The sequence below is a fragment of the Tachysurus vachellii genome, chromosome 1 (genome assembly GCF_030014155.1).
Source record: "Tachysurus vachellii isolate PV-2020 chromosome 1, HZAU_Pvac_v1, whole genome shotgun sequence".
NCBI classification, from domain to species: Eukaryota; Metazoa; Chordata; class Actinopteri; order Siluriformes; family Bagridae; genus Tachysurus; species Tachysurus vachellii.
In genome coordinates this window covers 3,562,911-3,589,453 of record NC_083460.1, presented here as the reverse complement: position 1 = coordinate 3,589,453, position 26,543 = coordinate 3,562,911, and the positions used below count along the sequence as shown (strand labels likewise).

The window sequence follows — 26,543 nt, the reverse complement described above, 5'->3', positions numbered from 1 at the left end:
ATGCTGGTATTTTTCATATATGTTTTAGCTCAGCACTTTCTTTATCCCAAGCAAACATTTTACATGCAAGTAAGAACACGAAAGTACGGTCAAAGATGGAGGTCGGCTTCTCCGAATCCTTCCGTTAGAAATGCAGATCTGAAAAAAACACAAATCTGTGCAAATTGTGAGAAGTTTTCATGGTAGGTTCTTCCTTATTGGTCAATTCCGAGTTGATATTATATAATATTTGATTACGCTTTTTGGTCTTGTGCACAAGTATGAAGCGAACTGCCACATAAAAATGTATACGTTATAAATATAGCGATAATAAAATGAATAGATACAATAAAATAAATCAGTCGGTATGTACAGTATATCGTCGCTGTCGGGCGGAAACCTCGTATGTCCAAATTTGGTCAATTTCATCTTTTTTCACATATCGATGCTATTGCTCAGTCCCCACGTGGGTCTGTTATTTTTACAAGTTATTAACCAATCTAAAGTCTTGAAAATAGCTTGAGCGCAAATCTCATAACTCCATTGGACACTTCAACTGTCCACCTCTTCCTCACTCCGCGGGAGAGCTTCACGGCATATTTCTCCTCAAGAAGAGTCGCAACGAATCAACACGTCTTCTGAGGTAAATGTCTTCAAAACACTGGGCTCAAAGAAAAGAAAAAAAATCTTGACCCCCGCTAGTTCTGGTGCTCGTCTGAGGACAGGAATTTAGCGCAAGACAATCCACTGCAACGCGGACTAAACCCTGTGCACTGCAGATAAGGTACAGCGTTTTTTTTATTACCTGAAAAATAACGGTTTTGGAGATACGAGGATTCCGTCTGACAGCGACGATATGCTAGAGATCTATATAGATATATATACATGTGCAATATCCTTGGTATGTAAATACATGTGTATACTGTATATAAACAGCGATTAGTTTTTCTTTTTGCTTAATTAATAACAGGATTGTTCTCTGTTTATGATTAGCCTTCGTTTTTTATGTACCGTGTGCTCTCAACGTCAGTCGATAAAATCCATGCTAGTCATGAAACTTAACGTATTAGCAGAAATCCTAACAAAAGCTAATTTTCTCAACAGATCAACTGCCACAGCTCCTTCAGGCGATGTCCCTCAGAAGCTGCCAACCATGTGAGACAATTAAAGGACCCCCAGGTGATCCAGGGCCCCCAGGACCCCAAGGCTCAGCTGGAGCACCAGGCTATCCTGGCAGATCTGGAGCACAGGGATACCCAGGACAACCCGGAGCGATGGGGCCAGTCGGTCCAAAAGGTAACGCAGAACGATAGATGGCCACATAAATTATGACTACATCATGTTTTTGTTTTTTTAGTCTTTCTGAAACAATTGACATATTTCGGTTATAAAATGAGAGGAACTGCTGCTGTACATTTACTTTCAGTCTTCATAAATGAAACAGTGTTTGCATTTAGTGCTCATTTGATCTGCAGGAGAAACTGGACCAATGGGAATAAAAGGTGCCAAAGGAGAAAGTCACACTGGGCTCCCAGGTCCTCCAGGTCCAACAGGTATTATACTTTTTTTTTGATGTAACTGTTATACACAGATGAATAAATCAGATACCAAGGCACTGGAGATGACTTTTTTTAGTGGCAAGCAGAAACGGGGGAATAAACCTTTTATTTATTGACATTTGATATGCGTGAGATCTATGTTTAAACATTACAAGCTTTACAGTGACGTGAGTGCTGTGATGATAGAACATGCCTCCCACTGCAAACCCACAGTCATAGCAACAACCTGCTGATTTATGATTTTGTTGTGCTACATTATAAACCTATTTGTTTCACACCGTGTCTGTATTACACCACAGGCGTTGCTCAGAAAGTAGCTCCGGCTGCAGGCTGTAACGTAAACACTGGGTTTCAACAGGAATCTCTAGGTTTTTCTAATACGTTATTGTTTCTATAGTAACAGATCATACATAGGGACACTCCAAATAGTCTAAGACTAATATTATATATATATATATATATATATATATATATATATATATATATATATATATATATATATATATATATAATTTCTATGTTTCCGTACAGCCGCTTTTGTAAAAACGTCTGTTACTAAAATCATTATACAAATAAAATCAGATTGAGTCGAAATGCATTTTTGTTACTTCCAGGTTTGCAAGGTCCTCGTGGACTGGATGGAGAGGGATATCAAGGACCCCCGGGCTCTACAGGGAAGCCGGGTTCGCCTGGTATCCCTGGGAAACGAGGTCCTCCCGGCACCACCGGTGTTTGCGACCCTTCCTCCTGTTATATGGGTTATATCAGCCAGCAGGGTCACTTCATCAAAGGCTTTTAAACCTGGCTTTTAGCAAACTACCTTGATCCACACTTCGTAATGACTTTTTAGGGCCTCCGTGCTCCGGAGCCTAAACTGTCTTAGGTGACGTTAGTGTATTGGCTTGTGTTTGATTTGTATTCCATAACCTCTGATATTAACCTCGGCCCAAATGCAGGGCTCGGAGTTTGAACGTGGCGGTTTTTACTTGATATTGTTTGTTTACTACGTTTGGTTTCGAAGCTAGAATAACAATCATGTAACGTACTGTAGCAGCGTGAAAGATGTTTGCTTTGTAGAGTAGGGTGAAACGTTCATCTGGAAAACAAAACTAGTACAACCAAACTCTGCTAAGTAAGATAAGATCATTTCGTTTTGAGTCACCTGTCTTCATAAGACATTGAAACCATAGTTCTTTCAGTCCCACGTTGGTGCTCGCTTTTGTGAATTGCATTTTATTGTAAATAGACATAGGTGTTGCACTGCCTTTTGAAATACTACCTCTGTATTCGACACGGAGTGGTCCAACAGCTAGACAATATTTTGTTATAAAAGCGTTGGCTGATATCTCAGGCTGCTCAGGATGTCTCATGTTTTTGGGTTTGTTTGTTTTTTCTTTTTAAAAATCTCATTCTGTGTGTGTTGGATCACGTCCAGGCTGTGTGTATGTATGTGTGTGTGTGTGGACTACTGCATTTTATTATTATTATTATTATTATTATTATTATTATTATTATTATTATTTTAATGTCAACATTTTTTCAAAAGCTTCTTTCCAGTTTTTTTTTTTATCCATTCTTCTGAACCATTTTTTTTGAACTTTTTTTTTATATATATATATATTTTTGAATGTCTGCTAATCGACTAGATTTTCATCTGTTGTTTACATTTGAAATGAAACCATGTACATGTAACAGTGATCAAATAAACTATTCCTAAAACATACAATATTTGCTCTGTTTTTCGTGTGTCCAGATTAGAAATACTCGTTTTACTTGCCTGCACAGGACGGATAGAAGCCAATTTTGAAAAAAAAATCTTGCCAGTAAATGCGTGCAGTTCCTCTTTCTGGTGCTGATCTAGTATTAGTACTCGTTGAAGTGTTAAGTCTTGTTGCAGTAGAGCGAAAGCCACAGAAGGGTTCATGTCTTGGCAGGGCAGGTTCCTCTGAGATAACTAAAAAAAACCCCACTGTTTTCCGATTTCTACAGCTGAGAGACTAGAACAAAGACGTTCGATTTATTTATTTTTGTTATTGCGGTTGCTCCAAGGTAACAGCAGGACTTGCCATGGCAGACGATCTGTATGACGGATATCTGGAAGACTTTTTCAACCTGAACACCACAGAAGATCCCCAGCATGTCGTCATGAACGATACGGTGATTTTGTGCGAGAAGACAAACGTGATTCGGTTTGGTGCAGCGTTCATACCTACGTTCTACTACATGAACTTTTTGTTGAGCCTTCTGGGAAACAGTCTGGTTCTGTGCATCATCTACAAGTACGAGAAGCTCAGTACGGTCACCAACATCTTCCTGCTCAACCTGGTGATTTCGGACCTCCTGTTCGCCTGCACTTTGCCTTTCTGGGCCGTCTACCACCGCTCCGAGTGGATATTTGGCCCCTTTCTTTGCAAGGTTATCGGTAGCTTGTACTCCATAGGCTTTTCCAGCTCCATCCTCTTCCTCACCCTTATGACCTTCGACCGCTACCTGGCTGTGGTCCACGCCATCACAGCCGCCCAGAGCCGCCGGAGGGCGTACGCTTTCTCCTTGTCTTCCGTCGTCTGGTTTATCAGTGTCCTCGCTAGCCTTAAAGACATGGTCCTGTACAACATACGGGAGAACAAAATAAACGGCTGGGTGTGTGAAGAGAGTGGCTACTCGTACCAGACCATAGTCAAATGGCAGCTAATGGGTTACTACCAACAGTTCGGGCTGTTCTTCCTGCTTCCACTGATGATGGTGTTCTACTGCTATGCCCGAATCACCATTCGCATCGTCTCAACGCGCATACAGGAGAAGTGCAGGGCTGTCAAGCTCATTTTCATCATCATCTTCACATTCTTCATCTGCTGGACGCCCTACAATGTGGTCATCTTCCTCAGGGCGCTACGCTTGTCCTCCAGAGACAGATCATGCTCCGATGACCTGGACTATGCAGAATATGTCACACGGAACATTGCATACTTATACTGCTGCATCAGCCCCGTGTTCTACACTTTTGTGGGGAAGAAGTTCCAGAGCCATTTCCGGAAACTTCTAGCAAAGCACATACCGTGTTTAAAGATTACCATCCTGTCGTCTCAAAGCAGCAGGACCACATCGTTCAGAAGCCCTAATACAGAGTACTACTAACTGATGAAATGTCACACCAGAAGGAATTTGGCAATTTTATACTTCTGAATACTGGGATCTTCTGAAATTCTAAATATTTCAAGGGTTCTGACATTATACATTTCCGCATGCTCTGAAGTTCTTAATATTAGAAGATTCTGTACTTCTTACTTTGTATAATGTTTAGGTTCTGATGTTCTTCATAATGGGAGCTTCCGAACTTCTTAATATTGAAAGGTTTCAACTTGTGCTTATTGGTAGCTTCTAAATGTCTGAATATTGAAGTAGTTCTGAACTAATGTATAGTGGAAGGTTCTGACATTTTTGTATATAGCTCACAGACTGGTGCAGGCTACAGGGTTTAAGGATGTGAAGATTTTGTCTGGACTAAAATGTTCTGCGTGGGCTCAGGTTCATTATGAGTAGTGGTGTAGGTGGTGTGGTGTGGTGTGGTGTGGTGTGTACACACATTTCAGAACAATGAGACAAAAAGAAAAAAATACAAGGAAGCTGGGCAAGGTGACCATTTTTTGTGTCTGTGAGCTCCTGAACTACTCAGAAGTGTTTCTTTTTTTTTTACTTCTTCTATTTTGTTTTGTTTTTGATTAGAAAGCGAAACAACTGCTGATTAAAAAAGCTTTATATCGGATTGTTGTGACTTTTTCACCCGTGTACAGAGAATCTTTTACATTTTCACTTCATTTTTTTGCTTCAACTAGAGTTAGCTTATAGTAGACTTCTTCTTGATGAATTAAATGCGTCATGTTGTTAGATATTTTCACTATTAGGAAAATAATCAGTGTGATATGTTCCACTGTGAAGCAACTTTACTGTTACCGCAACTGTGTGTATTATTTTGCAATAACAGCATGCCAAGGGGTTTATTTCTTTTTTTTTTCTTTTTCCTTTTAGAATGAAAGAACATATATGTTTAATCTATTTAGTTCCATTTTAATGTCGTATTATTAAAGAACTGCAAAACCTTTTGTAATAAAGTCTCACAGCTGGAAGTTTCAGAACCCTGACTTGCTTCACAGATGGAAGCATCAGAAACTACTGACACCGAAGACTCCTTCCTCAGCGGAAATTTCCTAAATATACAGAAATACACTTTTTTTAAATTTACTTATGTGGCATTTTTTGTGTGTGCTGCACACACACATGCACATGCACACACATAAACACACGCACACACGCGCACACACACATTCAAACTCTATAGACAATTTAGCAATTCCAATTTTTAATTTTTAAGAGGGTTAACCAGCTTTGTAGATTGAAACCATGTGATGTTAGCTCATGAAAGTCATTGGATGCTTAAATCGTGTACTACATACTGACTAGGTGGTAAATACAGTACTCTTATGGATAAAGAAATAAATGTAAAAAAAAAAAATGACATTATAAGTAAAGCACCGTTACCCACATTGTAGACTGAAAGTAAATGATTAATTTTGATGAATAAAAATGTTAGATAAATCATGTCCTTGTTTCATTAGCATACAACAATATTTTGCATATTTGCTCATTTAATTCACTTCAATTCAATTCAGATTTATTTGTATAGCACTTTTAACAATGGACGGTGTCTCAAAGCAGCTTTACAGAACATAAGAAACATAATACGTAAAGTTTAACGTTACACAAAAGTTTTGATATAATACAAAAGTTCAAGATTAATATTAGACTTATATTTAAATGTGTTTGTGTTTATGTTAGCAAGCCTCATGTGACCTACATGTTCTCACGGTACATGTTAAACGGTTCTTAAATGATTCAAAGTTTACAAATACTTGTTAGCATTGTGAGGGAAAAGAATTTAATATTATACAAAAGTTCAAGATTAACATTAGACTCATATTTAAATGTGTTTGTATTTATCTCCAATGAACAAGCCTGAGATGACTGAGGCGACTGTGGTGAAGAAAAACTCCCTTAGATGAAAGAGGAAGAAACCGTGAGAGGAACCAGACTCAAAAGTGAACCTCATCCTCATTTGGGTGAATTTCTATGAGGAAAAACTCAACACTATTAGTTAATCAAGACTAGTTAATTAACAGAGTTTAAATGGCTAAGGCTTGAATAGGCTTAACTGATACCTACAGATGGCGCTGGTTAACAGCCATTTATTTATTCCACACAGTGTTTTTAATTAGTGAATTATTTTTCTATACTAATTAAAAAAGGTTTCATGCACACAATCCAGGTGATCAGTTAAACAGCATGTACACACACTGAGTTCAGTGGAGCAATATTCTGGTGTAATATTTTTAATAATATAAACAGAGTTACTATTTAGTGCAGTTTGGTTACACGGTTTTGAGCATAACTTCATTTAAAATGTTCTAACAGTAAGAAGTGCATGAACTTAAACAGCTGAAACGACCTTAATGTTCAGTTTGGACATGTGTTAATGTCTGCTGGGTCACCCACAACAGACCTGTTTACGCGCGTGCTGGTGGGGTGGTGTCATCGTGGTTGCCAGATTAGTCCGGTTTAAACACTCATTGGTCTGCTTTTAGCTCACTAGGTTAATGGTGGTTGACCAGCAGAGCCACTATAGTTTGGCATACTTTTGGCATTTTGCATGTGCAAAATATATGTTTTTTTTTTATTCGCCTATTTTTTATATTTGTAGTTTCAGTGTGGGTGATGTGGAGGTGCTGCCGTGTCATACTGTAGCTCCTGAGTTCCCAGTTCAGTAATGAACTCGGGTCACAGCCCGTATGAAGTTTCTAATGTATTTTCAGTGTCTATGTGGGTTTCTTATAGGATCTCAGGATTCCAAAAGCCATTCGGTGGATTTGAAACTTCTAGGTGGTATGGGTGGTATAAGGGTGTTATGCCAAATGTGTATAGATCACTACCCTGTGAAGAACTGGTGCCCCCATTCGAGGGTGCATCCTCACCGCATACCTTCAAATATCCTGTGTTATGCAATGCAAACCTGTCCAGGATGAAACATAAATGAACGTAATACATGCAGTCGCCTCAAATGTCCAGGATCCCTGTCTGATTCTGAACTCAATATGGAGTTCCTCCAATGTCCTTACTGGTTTCCTTCAGGTTCTCTGATTTACAGATATGATGGTTTAGAGACTCTAAATTGCCACTAGGTTTGAAAGCGTGTATTGCATGATGGCCTTTAATGGACTGGTGTCCCATTCAGGGTGTGTTCTGACCTCGTCCTTGTGTTCTCAAGAAAGCATTTACTGAAGATGAAAATGTGTCATTTGTAAACCCACCATTCAGGCAGGTCAAAGGTAATAAAGTTAAGCTCTTCAGTGTACCACTCCAGTGCCAAGAAAAAACACCTCTTAGGGTGCAATATGTCCTTGAGGCCGAATCCTGATTTAAAGTCAGTCAAGAAATGCGTTTAGGATAAAATCAGAGCCCCAAACAATGCAATCTGGCAACCCGGGTTGTGGCGTAGAGGCGGGCGCAGCGGCAAAGAGAATGACACAAGCATCCATTGGTGGTGATGCGCTGGTACCCAGGAAACAAGGAGAGGAGGATGTAGCGTATCTCCATCAGCACAGGAGGCTAGCGCGATGCTGAGCGGGATGCTTTTGTGGGATGTGTGAGAGTTTAACGGAGTAACATGGCCTCTAGAGACTGAGGAGCTCTGATTTCGGAGCATGATTCACCGCCAGGTGATACTGACTCAGGTGAGTGAACAGAGAGCCTTATAATAACTCACCTTGGACACGTCCGAAACCGCACACGCTTAATATTAAGGCCCTGTTCACCTTAATTGTCATGGATGCGTCTTAAACTAACCTACATGTAGACATGCGCTTATGTATCCTACTGTAATATTCTGGCATGTTAACTAATAGGGTAGTATTTTGGACGCAATTTGTCTTTGTTGACTGCGTTTTGCGTAATTACGCAAATTGTATGTCAATAACCGCGCCCTGTTCACTATATAGTGTACTATATTTTTTTTTTTTTACTCGAGAGTATCTCCAAGGTGCTCATGAAATCTAACAATGCACTGCAATAGGATCATGTCCAATATGATACACTCGAGTATGCACAGAATACCCATCATACACCTGTAGGTTCGTATGGAACAGGACAAACTGCCTCCTAGAGGGTTCTCCAGTTTGTGTCGAAAAACAAAGCATCTTTGTATGCACCCAAAAACAGAGGAACCGGTAAGAGGAACCTTCTAGAGGAACCTATGGACAGCTACCAGGTTCTTAGGTTTATAGAACATCCTAAATGGTTCTTTGGTGCGTTGTTTTAGAGGAAACCCCAAAGCAGAGCACCTTGAAAGCATTGTTTGATTGGGTTTTTAAGGGGAACCCAGGAACAGAGCATCCTGATGGGTTCTGTGCTGTGATTCTTTGTGGGAACCCGACTACAGAGTATTCTATAAGATTCTTCAGTGGTTTATTCTTGTGGAGACCCCAGTACAAAGCAAACTTTAAGGTTCTTTGATTTGTCCGTATAAGGGGAACCCAAGAACAGGGCATCCTGAATGGTTCCTCAGTTTGTTCCTCAGAGGGAACCCTGCAACAGAGCATTCCTAATGCGTTCTCTAGCTTGTCCCTTTGTGGGAATCAGATATGAGAGTATTCTTAATATTCTTTGGGTTGTTTTGTCAAAAATGTTATGACAAAACATTTAGAATGATAACTGTCTGAAGAATCCTTGAGAAACTGGTTTTCTAGGAGTATAGGATGTTGTTTTGGACATGGTTTGGACAAACAATGCTTGGATATTTATACCCAGAATTCCTAGTCGGTTACTATAGTTACCAGAAATACATGGCTGATTTCTAGCCTTAAGGTCTCAGAATCCTGGTCCTTGAGTCAACTGTGCTTTTGTGTGTGTGTGTGTGTGTTGCATTTTCTGCTTATCACTGAACCTCTTTTAACATCTGCTATTTGTACTCCCATCTTCGTTTTCACATAATTTTTTACTTTATATTCACATTTCCTGTCTTGTACACACTCGTATACCGATGTTCTCCTGGACAGCGTAACCCAGGATCGCTGAAGCGTATAACGTGATCCTTTAGTGTTGACCCTGAGCTGGTACTGAGAATTATCAGTGACTCCGGCTCTAAAATAAATAACACAAAATAATGTAATAAGGCTGGTGTTTGTATTCTGCAGGATTGAATGGTGCTGAACAATGGCTGGGAATCGAGGCACACTGAGGATGATGATGTCATGATTTTATTCATCATCTGTGTATGTAATCAGGACTTATCGTGAGAGCAAGATGTTTCTCTTCCCTGGGTAGACAAAGAAAAGAAAAAAGTGACGATTCACTGTGTCCTTTTGGTTTTAATCATTTGATTTGTTAATTATTATTTATTTTGCTCAGTTATCAATAAGGCTAGAATTTATTTACGTTAAGAACTGAAGTTTATTATCAATTCCTATTTCCATTGTTTAACTGAATAAATAAATGATGCCTATAGTTACAGTGCATCATGATCATAAGACAAAAATATCTTAATAATAATAATAATAATAATGAATATTTTACACTGTGTTTGTCCTGAAATGTCATATAACTATATAAGCGAACTGTTCCATTGATCCCAAGCTTGTTCAGGCAATTAGTGACTTTACAAGTCAATATTAGTTAAAATGTCACATCCGTAACACTGTGATTTCCCTGCTGTATTGTCCTACCCCATGATGAACTATTCACGCTAAAGCATTTTCCCCAGACCTGTATTCTAGATATAGCAAAATCAAAGATGGAGAGATATCTAGAGGTCATTTCTAATCGTCCGGCTGCACCTGTGTGCCACTGTTTGTCGAAGGGAGTTGGATTAACATCGATTCTGCCATGACCCTGCATGCCGACCAGGCTGGATGCTGTGCGCATTGATCCTGCTCTAATTTCAGCGACGAGGGAGAGAGAGTTTTATATATATATATATATATATATATATATGAAGAGAGAGAGAGAGAGAGAGAGAGAGAGAGAGAGAGAGAGAGGTGACGGGGGAGGGAGAAAGCCTTGCTTGCACACAGACAATTGCACCTCCTGCTAAAATAACCACCTGCCTACACACCGACCCAGGATGCAGATCAATACTGGGGGTGGGTGAATAAAGTCATTAGGTAATATTATTAGAATTAAACCCGATTTACTTTTACTATAGACGCGGATGTTACGTAATATCACGTTTAGAGTATCATGCAACTTATATCAGTATATAGATCGTTAGATATTCATTCAACAGTGCTGCAGAATTCAAAAGGTGTTGATTAGTTTTTATTTTGTTGTTCTGTATTATGTTTGGCATTATGGAACTTGCAGTATCTGTGTGGGGGGGGCACGGTGGCTTAGTGGTTAGTGGTTCGATTCCCGCCTCCACCTTGTGTGTGTGGAGTTTGCATGTTCTCCCAGTGCCTCGGGGGTTTCCTCCGGGTACTCCGGTTTCCTCCCCCGGTCCAAAGACATGCATGGTAGGTTGATTGGCATCTCTGGAAAATTGTCCGTAGTGTGTGATTGCGTGAGTGAATGAGAGTGTGTGTGTGCCCTGTGATGGGTTGGCACTCCGTCCAGGGTGTATCCTGCCTTGATGCCCGATGACGCCTGAGATAGGCACAGGCTCCCCGTGACCCGAGGTAGTTCGGATAAGCGGTAGAAGATGAGTGAGTGAGAGTATTTGTGTGTATCTCTGTAATTGTAATACGTTAGCATCTCGCACTAGCATCTGATAAGCGGTTTTCTGTTTAAGCACTGGGTCTGGTTCGAAAGATGTATTTAAGATTTATTTAAGTCTTCCCGGGAGGTTCGTACCGGTCAGTAAGTCGTAATTACAACATTCATTCATTCATTCATTTTCCACCGCTTATCCGAACTACCTCGGATCACGGGGAGCCTGTGCCTATCTCAGGCGTCATCGGGCATCAAGGCAGGATACACCCTGGACGGAGTGCCGACCCATCGCAGGGCACACACACATTTTGTAATTACAACATTTCTGTTATTTTGGTTGGAGCGCATCAGGTGTGTTTAGTTTTAATCAGCTTATGAAGGTGCTGTAGATTTTATCGTTACTTGTGGTCAGAATTTTACAGTGTGAAAGGTTTTCCCAGGCTGAAATAAAGACCACAAGAGCTGACAGGAAGTCCTGTGTGAATCCTGATTAGGGTGAACGCTCTGGAAATACGTGATGTAGAGATTTGGTTGTTGAATAGATGGAGATGTGATGTGTGTGTGTTTTGTGTGTGTGTGAGATAAGAGATGTGTGTGACATGCTGCTGTGTTTTATAGGTCAGGGAGGAGAGACACGCAGCCATTCTGTCCACATAGACTTTAAATATGCATGGAGTCATGAGTCACGCAGGGACCTAAGGAGATGCTGGCGAGAGCGGGGAGCTGTGCTTTTTACTGAAATAAAGACTGTGGGAAGGAAAAGGAGGATGAGAGAAACAGTGATGGAGAGATAACAGAATGAGAGTGAGAGAGAGAGAGAGAGAGAGAGGATTAGATGACCTGAGGTTAGTAAACAACAGCACACTTACTGACGCTCTGCAACCAGCTTCTAAAAATCTCTGTGTCCGCATCCTGGTTTTGAAATACATAAAAGAGAACAGGAGTACTGTAGATGATACAAAATGAGAATGAAAGAGGGAAATAGAGAAAACTTTATACAGTAACTCAATTATCTTGGTGTCACACTGACATTGGCTTCAAATTGTTACTGCTGTATTTGACGTACATAATAAAAATAGTTTTTTTTTAAGATTTTCTTCTCACAATTTAAGAAAATTACGTGTGACCTACATGTTCTCACGGTACATGTTAAACGGTTCTTAAATGATTCAAAGTTTACAAATACTAGTTAGAATTGTGGGGAAAAAGAATTTAATATTATACAAAAGTTCACGAAGAATTTTAGACTTATATTTAATGTGTATGTATTTATCCCCAATAAATAAGCCTGAGGGGGGCACGGTGGCTTGGTGGTTAGCACCTCCAGGGTTGGGGGTTCGATTCCCGCCTCCACCTTGTGTGTGTGGAGTTTGCATGTTCTCCCCGTGCCTTGGGGGTTTCCTCCGGGTACTCCGGTTTCCTCCCCCGGTCCAAAGACATGCATGGTAGGTTGATTGGTATCTCTGGAAAATTGTCCGTAGTGTGTGATTGTGTGAGTGAATGAGAGTGTGTGTGTGTGTTTGCGCCCTGAGATACACTCCGTCCAGGGTGTATCCTGCCTTGATGCCCGATGACGCCTGAGATAGGCACAGGCTCCCCGTGACCCGAGGTAGTTCGGATAATCGGTAGAAAATGAGTGAGATGAATGAGTGAGTAAATAAGCCTGAGGTGACTCAGGTGACTGTGGTGAGGAAAAACTCCCTTAGATGGAAGAGGAAGAAACCTTGAGAGGAACCAGACTCAAAAGTGAACCTCATCCTCATTTGGATGACACTGGAGGGTGTGATTATAAATATACAGTCTGAAAATTGTGTATTGATGAGGAGGCTGTTGTCCTCAAAGATCACATGGAGTTGGCATCTCCTCTGGAGCTGGTACATCTCTAGATGTCTCAGGATCCTCACAGGGTCGGCCCCATCTCACTGAAGGTCCGAAACCTTTATAACACGGAACACAACTGGAGCTGGATGCCTCGGGATAGGTAAAATAATAGAAATTTGGAAACAGTATGAGTACGGCTTATAAATTTGTTATATATATATATACATATATATATATATACATACATATATATATATATATATATATATATATATGTATGTATATATATATATATATATATATATATATATATATATATATATATATATATATATATGTATATATATATATATATATATGTATATATATATATATATATATATATATATATATATATACATATATATATATATATATATATATATGTATGTATATATATATATATATCGTCGCTGTCGGGCGGAAACCTGTCCAAATTTGGTCAATTTCATATTTTTTCACACATCCATGTCTTGAAAATAGCTTGAGCGCAAATCTCCAACTCCATTGGACACCACAGACTTCATTGAACACTGCTGGCGGCAGCGACGTCTGTGTCCGTACCGTTCTTATCGATGACAACATTATCTCGTATCTCCCTGCTAACAAGTCATAAAGCTTGTATCTCCGATAAAACGTGACTTTGGGAAAATGTTGTGTTAATGTTGGTACACAACAGTATGATAGCAATATAAGGTATAATAACAACTTTAACGATACAATGTTTAATAACTCAAAAAAATACGGCGTTTTTTTAATTTCCTGAAAAATAATGGTTTTGGAGATACGAGGATTTCGCCCGACAGCGACGATATGCAGAAAAAATTGAAAGCCCTAATTTGCTGTGATTTTAATTGGTGTTATTGAAGATGACCACTGGATGATGAGACTTGAGCAAGGAGACGGTGCAGTATCTCCATCTAGCCAATCAGAAGCCACTTCTGGTTCCACCTGTTCATCAGTTGAACACATAGTACTGTAGGTGTGTCTGCTGTTTGGATTACTTAAGATCTCGTTAGTCTTTTTCCATCCTGAGAAGAAGAGTAATCCAAATCTCACTCGAAAGCCCTGCAGTTTCACTAATATTCACGAACACACCAGTGACGAGCTCCCAACAGGCCGCGTTCCAGCTCCCTTCACCCTCTGTGTCTATACGAGTAATGAACCCTTGCGACAGGAAACATGCGAGTGTGTTAAGTGAGGCTTTACGCAGTCTGCTCCTGGATGCTGAATGAGCATAATTAATTTATCAGAGCCTGGCGTGATTGTGAGGCACGGTCGTAAAGCCTCTATTACCCTTGTACACACAAACCGCCCACATTCGTATAGAGAATGGTACAGCTAAATGTGGGAAACTGGAAATGGAATAGATGTATAAAAAAGTGTAAATACGGGACACAATCTGCACTATTCAGAATTCACATTAACGTTTATCGCGTGTGTTGGTTTTGGCAGACGCTCACTATTAATGGTAACACATAACAAAAAGACAGATATTTAGCAAGGCTAGGAGGGTTCAAGCCTTCAGGAAGGCCAACAGGACACTAGTGTATGGACGTGAGGAAATTCTGAAGCTTGTAGCCAGGAATGTTTATAAAGGATAATGAATTCAAGCCAGACTGACCCAGTAATGGACCTCTGGTTAGCGGCTGTTGACTAATTTAACTCTTGGCAGTAACGATGTAAAATGCGATTATTCTGAGCGAGTGCATGTTAAATGGTCTGTTGTGTGCAATGAAATCTTGTCAGGAAGAAGCCTACGAAGGAAACACGAAACACAAGCTGAACAGGATTGCTGTATATCAGCACACTATTATGAAAAGGAATTTTTCAGTTCTGATTTTGTTCCCTAGCGGCTGTCTGGGCGTTTTTTAGTCCAATACAGCATACTAATCAATATTAATATATTTATATCTGTAATAAAGTGCTGGCTATTTCTTTTGTGCTTTTCTCACACACATGGTCTGCTGATCTCAGTCTTACTGTAACCCATGACGTTTGTGTTTGGTGTCCTGCTGGTAGTGTTGCTGACTCGGAGACACTGCTATAACCCCCACCTCATCTCATCCTCTGCCTGCTGTTCGCTGCAATGTGTCACCTTCTCAAGTCTCTACAGTGTCCAATTTTCTCTATCTCCACTGGTGGCACTTATAAATATATTGTATATTTTAACCATTTATAACCACCACACTGTATACATCAAATATATTTTAGATTTCTTATCTTGATTTGTTATTTTTCTCTTTTTGTTCGATGCACCAGAATTAAAATTGTAAAGTTTTTTAAAGCTAACAAACTAGCTACGTAACTCAAAATGGCAGCTGTATCAAATAAATCCCGCCCTGCCAGTAGAAACAGCCAATCGGCGCATGATTAAGCCGTTACCTGGAAACACGTAGCCAATCAGATTCTTCCGTGCACACATTTACACAGCTAGATATACTGTAAAGCTTTGCTTTGCTAGTTATGGAGAAGCATGCATTCACTGCAATCTGAAAATTATTTGTGTGTGTGTGTTTTAAAGGTCATTTTCTTGATCCTCTTTTGGTAAAAAAAAAAAAAAAAATAGGTCTCTTTATTCATGTATATTTGAGCTGTTTATTTTTTCTGGATGCATAAATAAACGTCTAGCGAGTTTAGCAGTTGGCTAGTTACTATTAGCATATAAATTAAACAGAGATGGATCACATTTGGATCGGGGGTAGTGTAGCACTCTGAGACTTCTTGTAGCTAAAACATTTTTAGCTACCTGCTATTTTTCCTGTTCTTCTTCTGGGTAAAAACAGTTTTTTATTAAACAAAGTTTTATTAAACGAAGTTAGTAAACCTGCAGAAACTCGATAGAATGAAAGGACTCTGAAATTTCCTCTGAATTTATTACCAGTCGCTTATCCATACGCATGTGGGTATTGGCAGCATTAAAGTATCACGTGTGTATACAAATTGGCCCTAAGCCTATAGTGCGACATTCCTATCAGCGCTGGTCGAGGTCCCAGCCTGCGTGCTCCATCCCTGCAGCTCTCGCATTATCTCCCCTTCATCACACTCTGGCTGCAGACGAGTCGCAGTTAACTTTTTGGCAATCGCACGGTGAAAACCCTTGGCTGGTAAATCCACACGGGTTCTTGCACAGGGAGCGTGAAAAAAAAAGAAGTATTTTAATATAGAAAGGTCAGATGGTATTAAACCGATTTGACGATCTCATTAGAATGAAAATTGTACTAGTGTCATTTTAAGTGTAAAGACTAGCGAGATCGAATTTATTCTTTTGCGAATGTGACAAAACATATTCAGTTGAGCCGTTTACGATTTCAAAGACCACTAAAAGCACTTTGAGAACCTTTTATCCAAAGAGCGTGCTCTCTTTAAGACGATGTTGTTTTTTTAAGCGCTTTGTAAGGAGGTAGAGGATTGGCAAGGGCTTGCTTCATGTTGAGTCATCACTGTACACCCCTACACATACTCATTCTGCAGGCTGCACAATGAAAAGCCGTGTTTTCCTCAGCCTCTTCATCCTCTTTTTCTTCTCTGTGCCAGATACTGTACAAGGACGTGAGTTTGCCAAGCCCATAAGAAAAAATGGCTAATAAGACGTGCTAATGTGTGATGCACCATGGGGACGCTAACTGCTACTTAGCATCTTCTGTCATTCATTGATTTTTCTTTGCACTCTGCATGGCTAAGAGAAATATTCCTTGAATAAATCGAGTCAGATTGGCAGCACGGGACAAAGAAACGAAGCCACAGAAGGAGAAGAAGATGGTTTACTTCGGAGCAGCTGAAGACAAGAACACGAGGAGAGAAATAGTGTTGACATATACAGAGCAGGCAGTTTACACAACACAATACAGAGCCATGAAGACAAAAAGGCAGACTGTGGCACACACACACACACACACACGCTTTTTTTTTCTCAGCGGAGTGGACAGACGAATCTGAAATCCGCTTCCTGAGACAGACGGATGAATAGAAGAAAGAGTAGGACAGCTATTTAAAGGTCTCCAGAAGCGTGTGGATTGAAAGAGTGTGTGTTTTAGTGGATGCTTGATGCAGCACAAAACGCAGACTGGTCCCTCGCTCCCTCCCTTTTACGATCTTTCCTTTGTGTTATGTCTGACTGCAGTTAAGCAGCACCCTTCTCTAGAGGGAATTGGCATGATTTCCTTTGCCCCCTATTTAAGAGCGTTCGTCTCTCAATGACCATATAGTTATGAGGGTAAGATTTCTAGAACCCTTCTCAAGGAACCCTTGAGAAGAACCAGACTCAAAAGGGAAAACAGCCAGATGGTGACGTTAGAAATAACGTCTCTGTGCGAGTAAAGAGAGACATGGGATGACAGATTCTCTGATGATTGCAGCAGTTTGCAGCAACAAAATGAACAGTATCAAGGTGAGATTACACACAGAGCAAGAGAGAGAGAGAGAGGACGAGAGAGAGAGAAAGAGAGATCGAATGCTTTGGTGATCATACAGTGTTCTTACAGTCACCATTTGAGTATATAGGATATATAGTGCAACTATAGCGCAACTAATCCGAACTACCTCGGGTCACGGGGATCTCAGGCGTCATCGGGCAACAAGGCAGGATACACCCTGGACGGAGTGCCAACCCATCACAGGGCACACACACACTCTCTCATTCACTCACACAATCACACACTACGGACAATTTTCCAGAGATGCCAATCAACCTACCATGCATGTCTTTGGACCGGGGGAGGAAACCAGAGTACCCGGAGGAAACCCCCGAGGCACGGGGAGAACATGCAAACTCCACACACACAAGGTGGAGGCAGGAATCGAACCCCCAACCCTGGAGGTGTGAGGCGAACGTGCTAACCACTAAGACACCGTGTCCCCCACGTAAATATTAGAAGTGTGAAACCAAACACGTTTTTTTTTTAATTTTTTATGAAAAACAGGATGATATGAGAAAAACTGCATCAAAGTCATTATGGATTCAGTCAGTAGCTTTGCTGAAGGAACAGGCGAACCTTAGCTCCACAGGAGACAAAGAGATATTTGAGTTCCAGGACCGGCACGTATAGTAAAAGGGGATATTGAGCGCATTAGAATAACATGGGCCTTTATTAGACCTATTCGTTTTACATATTCTCAGGTGGACAATGTGAGAAAAGACAACATCACAGAAATCGGAAAAGAGTATCTTTATCGCTTTACTACACAATAAAGCAACAATCCGATAAGGTTAAAGGGGCAGAGAGAGGATCGTATCACAATGCGAAGATGAAAACTGTGCCACTAGCCTTCCTCTTTTTTATATTTTTCTATCCTTCCTGTTTCATATCTGCTGCTTCCCCAAAGTCTAGTTTCACTTCCTCTGCTAAACATCAGCCATTTATATTTGGAGTGCTTAAATTAATTATAATAGTACCAGGAAATAATCTTACCACCTTTATCTTTTATCTTATTAGAACTTGTACCAGAACCGCTTTCTCGGGCTGGCGGCCATGGCCTCACCATCTCGCTCGTCTCAGGCCCGGCGCCGGAGCAAAGACCCTATCCGGCACAGCTTCAACCCGGAGCACTTTCCCAGCGTGGACTTTTCCCAGAACGGCGAGCCTGAGGAACTGGCGGCTGCTCTGCCACGTTCCACCAGCGATACGGACCTGGTGACATCACACTGCCGCTCCACGCTGACTGCCAGCAGCTCCCACTACGCCATCGGCCAGTCGCCAGACATCACGCTCATATGGGACATCAAGGAGGAGGTGGATGCCGGAGACTGGATCGGAATGTATCTCATCGGTAAGCGATACGAAATCTGGTGATCAAAATAAATCTGTCTGTCTATAAGGGAGAGTAAATCTGTCCACTCTCTTTCTCTTTCTCTTTCTCTCTCTGTCTCTCTCTTATATTGCTCTGTAAATCGCTTTAATCAATCACATTTCTATCACACTGTCTCACGGTTTCTTGAACAGACACAGACCAGAGCGACTGGCTGTTTTATCAAGAAAATAGAATTGTTTGCTGAAAAACTTGCTTGGAATTTGGAAACTATGCAGTCATTGCATCATTGGGTTAACCTCAGAGGTTCTGTTCTCTTTTTCAGATGAGGTGCTATCGGAGAACTTTCTGGACTATAAGAACCGTGGGGTGAATGGCTCTCACAAAGGCCAGATTGTGTGGAAGATTGAGGCCAATTCATACTTTGTTGAACGTAATTGTCTCAAATTTATTACACACATGCACACACACATACACAGACTTTTTTCAGGCCTACTTTTGAGTCTTGGTTTGATTAACCCATCATGTTCCTGCATTATAATTTGCACTGATTTGTTACCAGGTCATTATATTTCACTCTACAATCTTCACAACCGAATAATTTGCATGCAATCAGTTTATGAGAGCCTTTAACCATCATTGAGGTGACATGCAGGCCTGTGTAAGGCTGATAAGCATTTGATTTCGATACGCTATTACTCGAGCATAAAGACAGCAGGACCTTGCTATGTTCTTCATAGCTGCCATGGTAACAAACACACGATGTCCACTCACACAGCTTGCTCTGTCTGAGCAGTCGACTCTGAGTACCGAGCGCTGTAATACACATACTGTAATGTGTAATGTGTGACTGGGGCCTACATTTCATTTCATTCTCGTACAGTACACGCCTTCGTGTACGTGGAGCGGCTCTGCGAAGGAGTGCTTTAGACATACTGTAAGGCTATAGACATAAATGGTGGTGGTTTTTTTTTCACTGTTCATACTCTGTGGGTATATTTGAGTAGAAACAAAAAAAGCGTTTGAAATTCATACATTCATTCACAGTCGACGTTCATCCTGGAGATGGATCCGGAGTCTGTTATAGGAATACTGAGCATCAAGCAGAAATACACCTCAATGGGACTCCAGTCCATGAGGTTAGAATTAATATATACGCATGAATGAGCTACGGTGCCAGAATTTCTATGGGAATTTTTAATATCATATTAAAAATGTTCTCAGAAACCTAACAACTAATCGAAAACTTTACCTATCAGAATTTATAAGATGATTTCCTACGCCATTTTAACGTTTGTCATTTTCTAAAGCTACCCAGCTAGCTAATGCTCCTCTGAATTCCCCTAAAAAGAACCTTTATGTAATAAATTGTAATAACTTTATAATGACTGTAATAAACTATATTGCTGACAGGATTTCTGAGTGTATCTACATATGTCATATTTATAAACGTTTACTATAACTGCTAGTTCTGACTAGCTGGCTAACTTTCTGAGAGTATTTCTAAGTGATATTTCTAAAGGTTCATAGTCTGTACAAGGTAGAAAATAAGCTAGCCTCGCAGAATATTTGAAAACCTTTCATAATCTCCACTGACAAACTAGCTAAAATGAGCTAACCTGATATTATTTCTGAAAGAATATTCTTTCTAATGCTAGCTAACATGAGCTAATTAAACAAATATCATAATTAGAAAATGTTTATAAATTTTTTGTTGTCCTGGCTAACAACACACTGACTAGCTGTCCAACTTAAGCTATGTTTTGTGACAATAAAAAACAACAAAATTACAAAATTTCAGAAATAATTTTAGTCTCATTCCTAAAGATTCAGCATTAACTTAAGCTAGCTATCTGTCACGTTGGCGATGGCAGACTAAGACAAAAACAAGGTTATTTAAACATGGAAACAAAACATAAACACGACAGCACACAATGACAAACATAGCGCACGTTGTGAACAATGACTCGACAAACAATCAACACATGAGGACGAGTATAAAAAACAAACCACATTAGGATTAATGGGAAACAAGTGAACTCACACAAGACATAATCTGCCAGCGCCCACCAGTGCTCTGGCAGGGAATAGTCCAAGTCTCTGACATTATCTAATATAGGAATTATGAGAGGAATTTTATTTATTTATTTATTTATTTATTCATTCATTTTCTACCGCTTATCCGAACTACCTCGGGTCACGGGGAGCCTGTGCCTATCTCAGGCGTCATCGGGCATCAAGGCAGGATACACCCTGGATGGAGTGCCAACCCATCACAGGGCACACACACACACTCATTCACTCACGCAATCACACACTACGGACAATTTTCCAGAGATGCCAATCAACCTACCATGCATGTCTTTGGACCGGGGGAGGAAACCGGAGTACCCGGAGGAAACCCCCGAGGCACGGGGAGAACATGCAAACTCCACACACACAAGGCGGAGGCGGGAATTGAACCCCCAACCCTGGAGGTGTGAGGCGAACGTGCTAACCACTAAGCCACCGTGCCCCCCTTATTTATTTATTTATTTTAATATTCATCATGTTCACTTCTAATAAAAGTCAGCTAAAATGAACCACGTAGCTTGACACAATCTTCAATAAATATTTACATCTTGATGTCCTAAACAAATTGACTGATTTGCGTCTGCGGTTTTTTTTGTCTCAGTAATGCGTAGTGTATAATCGTTTGAATTCTCTTAAATAAATTATGCCGCCAGTAATAATGGTGGTTGCGCGTTAGCTGTGGTGCGCTAGCATCAGTATGACGCTGCAGAAAAGCAGGCCGTCACAGCGGCTGCTTTAGCGCTACGACAGTGATTTATCCCCCCCCATATGGCACGTTGCGGAGAAAGCGTGAAAGTGCACAGCTCTGTATGTCGTAACACACTGCTGTATTACTGCTATGTGAGAGAATAGCTCGTTAGCTGATTACTATTCCTGTAATGCAGGAGTTCACATTGAGCTTGAGGGGAAACACTCTCAGAGCTCTGAATCTCCTCTAGTGCTCTGATTTCTTCTGAGTAACTGTGTAAAGTAGGTAAAGGTTTACACACATACATAGAGAGAGGGACAGAGACTGAGAAAGAGAGAGGATATTGACCACATGCTCCCTGCCATTGTCCTATCAATCAGCCATGTTGCTAACAGGAAGTGCTGCTGCTGCTGCCACTGTCTTCAGCAGTGCAGAATTAATGAAGCTGTAAAGTAATCTATTTAAGTGTGTGTGTGTGTGTGTGTGTGTGTGTGTGTGTGTGTGTGTGTGTCAGTAACGTAGCTAATTTTAGCCACAACACTCAGCACTTTGTCTATAATATAACCAGACCGTTGTCTGCATTTTGTTGAATGCTATTAAAAATATTTTTGTTGTTTTTCTTATTTTTTTTTAATATATTTAACGGGAAAGTACAAAGCCGTAGTGTGTTAATGAGCAATTTTTCAAACCGACCGCCTCTCGTCAATAGACTATTAGCTGTTACACACCTGACTGATGATTTCTATGCTTCTGTGCTCACTTTATATAAGTATTATCTTTTTGTATCCTTATCCTTATAAAGCTATAGACGGATTCACTATAGATGTTTAAAATAGTAGCGCTTTGCTGAAAGGTCCACAATTTAGCGTGTATTATTAATTAAAAACTAAGAAGCATGTAAAGATTTCGAAATGTATTTAATTTTGTGCGCATCAGGAAGTAATAAAGCATATATGTTAAAAGTGATCCATAATGGTAGCAGTTAAATATTAACATAATACATTATGCATTCGGGTTAATTATGGCCACGGCTTACAGTATTAATAAATACTTTATTAGGAAGCTGAATCCAGCAAAGATTCAGCACACGGTAACTTGGATAAGATTTGAACTCAGTACAGTAGGTGGATAATGTTAACCTCTTCTCCTCCTCTCCTTCTCAGCCGAGACGAAGGTTTGCTTTAAGTACTACCACGGGGTGAGCGGTGCCTTGAGGGCTACGACGCCTAGTGTGACCGTGAGGAACCCTTCAGCGCCGGTGAGTGTGTGTAGTGTGTTCTTCCCAGCACCGATGACCAAACTTACAATAATCAGCTTACAGTACAGACATCATCATCATCATCATCATCATCATCATCATCATCAATGTTGCTGATTTTAATAAGGAACATCTGAAAATGATAAAAATCTTTAGTTAACATGCACTTTTTTTATTTTCACAATGGCTGCATTAATCAATATTATCAGTCACCTTCTGAGTGAAGATTGGGCCTCTGGCTTGCGTACACACAGATTATCAAGAAGCTATTAACATTATCTCAAACACAGGCAGCCTGTGGTTTATCATTCTTTTAGACTCAAATCTTACCCAATTGCAGAAGAGTCCTTGTATTGAAACTAGAAGCAACACAGGATGTTGCTGGTCAAGAGGTTTGTTTATTTTCTGGTTTGGGTATGAATGTAAAGCTGATCTGATTGTACTGTGGGTTTGATTTAAGATTCTGCAGAATGTGTGTGTGTGTGTGTGTGTGTGTTTGTGTGTGTGAGGGGGTTTTGCTTAAATTTCTTCCTCTCTCTCTGTGGTGAGCTCACTTGCTAATGCTGTCCTTATCTCTCTGTTTCACTCTCTCTCTCTCTCTCTCTCTCTCTCTCTCTCTCTCTCTCTCTCTCTCTCTCTCTCTCTCTCTCTTTCTTTCTCGTTCTCTTCTCACCCACTCATTGTTTCCGTCTCGCTCGCTTTCGCTCTGTCTCTCCCTCCCTCGCTTAGGTGTTCAAGCCGGTTGCCGTAGACGACGTGCCTCAGAGTCAGGGCAGCCGAAGACTCATCAGCTTCTCTCTGTCAGGTACACGTCTGCATGCGAAGTTACCGTAGCAACTGCCATGAGCACGCTTTTCCAATTAGCAGAGAGTAATTAGGTTAGATAAATTTTGAGTCCGCTTCTATTTTTAGCCACTCCTCGGGGACACTTGTTATCGATCACCACCACGATCTTTCACTTACAAATCCTAACATGCCACGGCTTCCCTCAGGAAAAGAGCAACGTAAACACATTCGCATAAACACTCGCTCCGTTACCGGCAGCCATGAGTTAGACTCTGAACCAAGAAGACACAAGAGCTTTTACATTCTCGCTTGACCTCTGAGTGAAGAAGTCACTTGCCTCTTAGTATTTTTTGTGTCAAGTGCTTGTATGTGTGCTCAGATTTCCAGGCGACAGGCTTAAAGAAGGGCATGTTCTTTAACCCGGACCCCTACCTGAAGATCGCAATCCACCCGGGCAAACACAGCATCTTCCCTGCTCTACCTCACCATGGCCAGGAGAAAAGATCAGGCATCGTCTGCAACACCGTCAACCCCATGTGGCAGAGGGAGGTGAGGAGATATGACATAACTCTTCACAGTACTCACAAAACACATACAGTACACATGTATGTATATGCTCCTGTTCTCCTGTTACACCTCCACCTCTAAAACTTGCACGTGCCTTTCCCGTTCACCTTTCTCCAAATGAATGAAACATTTAGGAGTAATTTATTAGTGCCAGTGATCTGAATCATTCATTCATTCATTCATTCATTCATTCATCTTCTACCGCTTATCTGAACTACCTCGGGTCACGGGGAGCCTGTGCCTATCTCAGGCGTCATTGGGTATCAAGGCAGGATACACCCTGGACAGAGTGCCAACCCATCACAGGGCACACACACACTCATTCACTCACACAATCACACACCAGGGACAATTTTCCAGAGATGCCAATCAACCTACCATGCATGTCTTTGGACCGGGGGAGGAAACCGGAGTACCCGGAGGAAACCCCCGAGGCACGGGGAGAATATGCAAACTCCACACACACACAAGGTGGAGGCGGGAATCGAACCCCGACCCTGGAGGTGTGAAGCGAACGTGCTAACCACTAAGCCACCGTGCCCATAAGTTTATATTAATGCACTCAATTTAATATATTTCACCTTTAAGATATCGTGAGGCTGGTGATCAAATCGACCGTGTGTAGCTGCTATTGTGTAAGTGAGAACATTTATAAACGCCTTCATACTGTAGCCGCGTCTAAACAAGCACTCGGGGCGTTTCAGAGAGCAGAAATGGGTTTGATGTCATCATTTACTTTGTCCCTCGTAGGCTAGTAAAACAGAAATACTTCTGAAACACTATAAATTGTTAAACCACTATGGAGCGAGACATGACAAAGACACTCACATAAACAAAAACGAGCAGTAAAAAGAGTTTATAAATCATAAAATGCAAATGCTGTGTAGATTTTTTAGTCTTATTATACAGTAATGTGAGTCTGAAAGGAATCGTTCTGCGATTTTGATCTTGGTCTTTTTTCCTACTTGAATGATACTTTTTTTTTTGCTAATAAAATAGAAGTAACGATGTCGGGCTTATTAGCCGTGCCTGTAGTTTGCATGAGAATGATTTAAGTTTTTTTTTTAATATCTCAGGCAACCCAGAGAGCATAATTGGCCCTGGTTCGGTGAGTGGGAAGGATGGCGGGTTGTTTTTTTTTTCTCTTCTGTGTGTCAGAGAGAGACGCTAGCCAGGCATCTGTTAGCTCTTGTCTAAGGGGAAAATAGGTCAGAGTGGAAGATATACAGATGGGAGTGTGTGAAGGGGGAAATCACTTCCTTTTATTCTTTCTGGAGGGGTAAAAGATGCCGTTTTACGCTGTGAAGTAAGCACTTGTTTCCGAGTGCGTTCAGCTGCTCGACGGTGTTGTATGAAAAGCAGATTGAAAGGATTTGAAAGGATATTCCTCCGGATATCTCGGAGGAAGCGACCCTGCTTGCGGCGTCTCAGAGAGTTGGACTAAATTTCTAAAGAAAACTGTTTCAGTCCATGTCCAGTCCGACACCAACACTCACTACCCTACTGTATTAAATACACAGATACAGTACATTATCGATCGTCATCTCCAACTGGAAAAATGATCGGCGGCTTTCAGTCAGAGCTTTAGATGAGAGGGATTCGTCACGTGATTGGAGTGATTGAAGCACCCGATGCCCTGAGAGAGCTGGCCCTGCGGGGGAGGAGGGAAAGTAGGTCGACACGGAGAGACGAGGAAATTAGGGAAGATGGGTAGAGAGGAGTGAGACAGGGGTTCAAAGGAGGGGGAATCATCTCCTTTTTATCTTTTTCTAAAGGAAAAAGATTGAAGCGGGTTATTGCTGTTTGCCTTGGAGTGCAAGACCTCACCCACAGCTCAACCTCCCTCCTGCTCATGGTCTCTCCAGCTGTGCCTCCAGCTTTTTTCCCTTCTCTCACGGTTAAACGCAAGAAACACAAGCACACGTATACGCACAAGATCTTCTCGACATCCGCGTTTAAATAGTAGTAAACGATGATCATGGTGATGATGATGATGTCTGTGCTTTTGGTACTGGTCAGGAGGTCAAGCATAGATCAGAAAGCAGAAGATGAAGCTGCACGTTAAGTGGAGCGATGAGGCGCTAACATGGCGTCTCCTCTATAAAGACTCCGAAGGGAAGACAGAGATGACAGAAGCATCCTGGGTAGCGTAGTCCTCGTTCCTTCAGATACAGATTGTATGTCAGAGCTCAGGTCTTAGCCAATTTTTAGCTTTTGCTTAGCTGTATACGGACTGCAGTAGCGCTTTGTCATTTCCTTCTGTCTTTTATTGCGT

General features: G+C 41.0%; 3 protein-coding genes across 3 annotated transcripts in view; all 3 read left to right on the top strand.

The window, feature by feature from the left end:
• Nucleotides 1-3,028, top strand: part of si:ch211-106n13.3 (vWFA and Collagen domain-containing protein) — a 36,690-nt gene extending 33,662 nt beyond the window's left edge. The window contains 3 exon segments of the mRNA XM_060866038.1: nucleotides 1,084-1,275; nucleotides 1,455-1,532; nucleotides 2,153-3,028. Of these exon segments, the coding sequence (XP_060722021.1) occupies nucleotides 1,084-1,275; nucleotides 1,455-1,532; nucleotides 2,153-2,337 (455 nt within the window). The 3' untranslated portion in view covers nucleotides 2,338-3,028.
• Nucleotides 3,029-3,429: 401 nt separating this feature from the next.
• Nucleotides 3,430-5,777, top strand: LOC132844687 (C-C chemokine receptor type 3-like). The gene has a single exon (XM_060868388.1). It carries the CDS (start codon nucleotides 3,606-3,608, stop codon nucleotides 4,671-4,673), a length of 1,068 nt encoding a protein of 355 aa, XP_060724371.1. The 5' UTR covers nucleotides 3,430-3,605; the 3' UTR covers nucleotides 4,674-5,777.
• A 2,373-nt stretch (nucleotides 5,778-8,150) lies between these two features.
• hecw1b (HECT, C2 and WW domain containing E3 ubiquitin protein ligase 1b) overlaps nucleotides 8,151-26,543 on the top strand; it is a 34,639-nt gene continuing 16,246 nt past the window's right edge. The window contains exons 1-6 of the mRNA XM_060868342.1: nucleotides 8,151-8,320; nucleotides 18,584-18,917; nucleotides 19,222-19,329; nucleotides 22,821-22,915; nucleotides 23,645-23,720; nucleotides 24,081-24,250. Of these exons, the coding sequence (XP_060724325.1) occupies nucleotides 8,291-8,320; nucleotides 18,584-18,917; nucleotides 19,222-19,329; nucleotides 22,821-22,915; nucleotides 23,645-23,720; nucleotides 24,081-24,250 (813 nt within the window). The 5' untranslated portion in view covers nucleotides 8,151-8,290. The remainder of the gene's footprint in view (nucleotides 8,321-18,583; nucleotides 18,918-19,221; nucleotides 19,330-22,820; nucleotides 22,916-23,644; nucleotides 23,721-24,080; nucleotides 24,251-26,543) is intronic.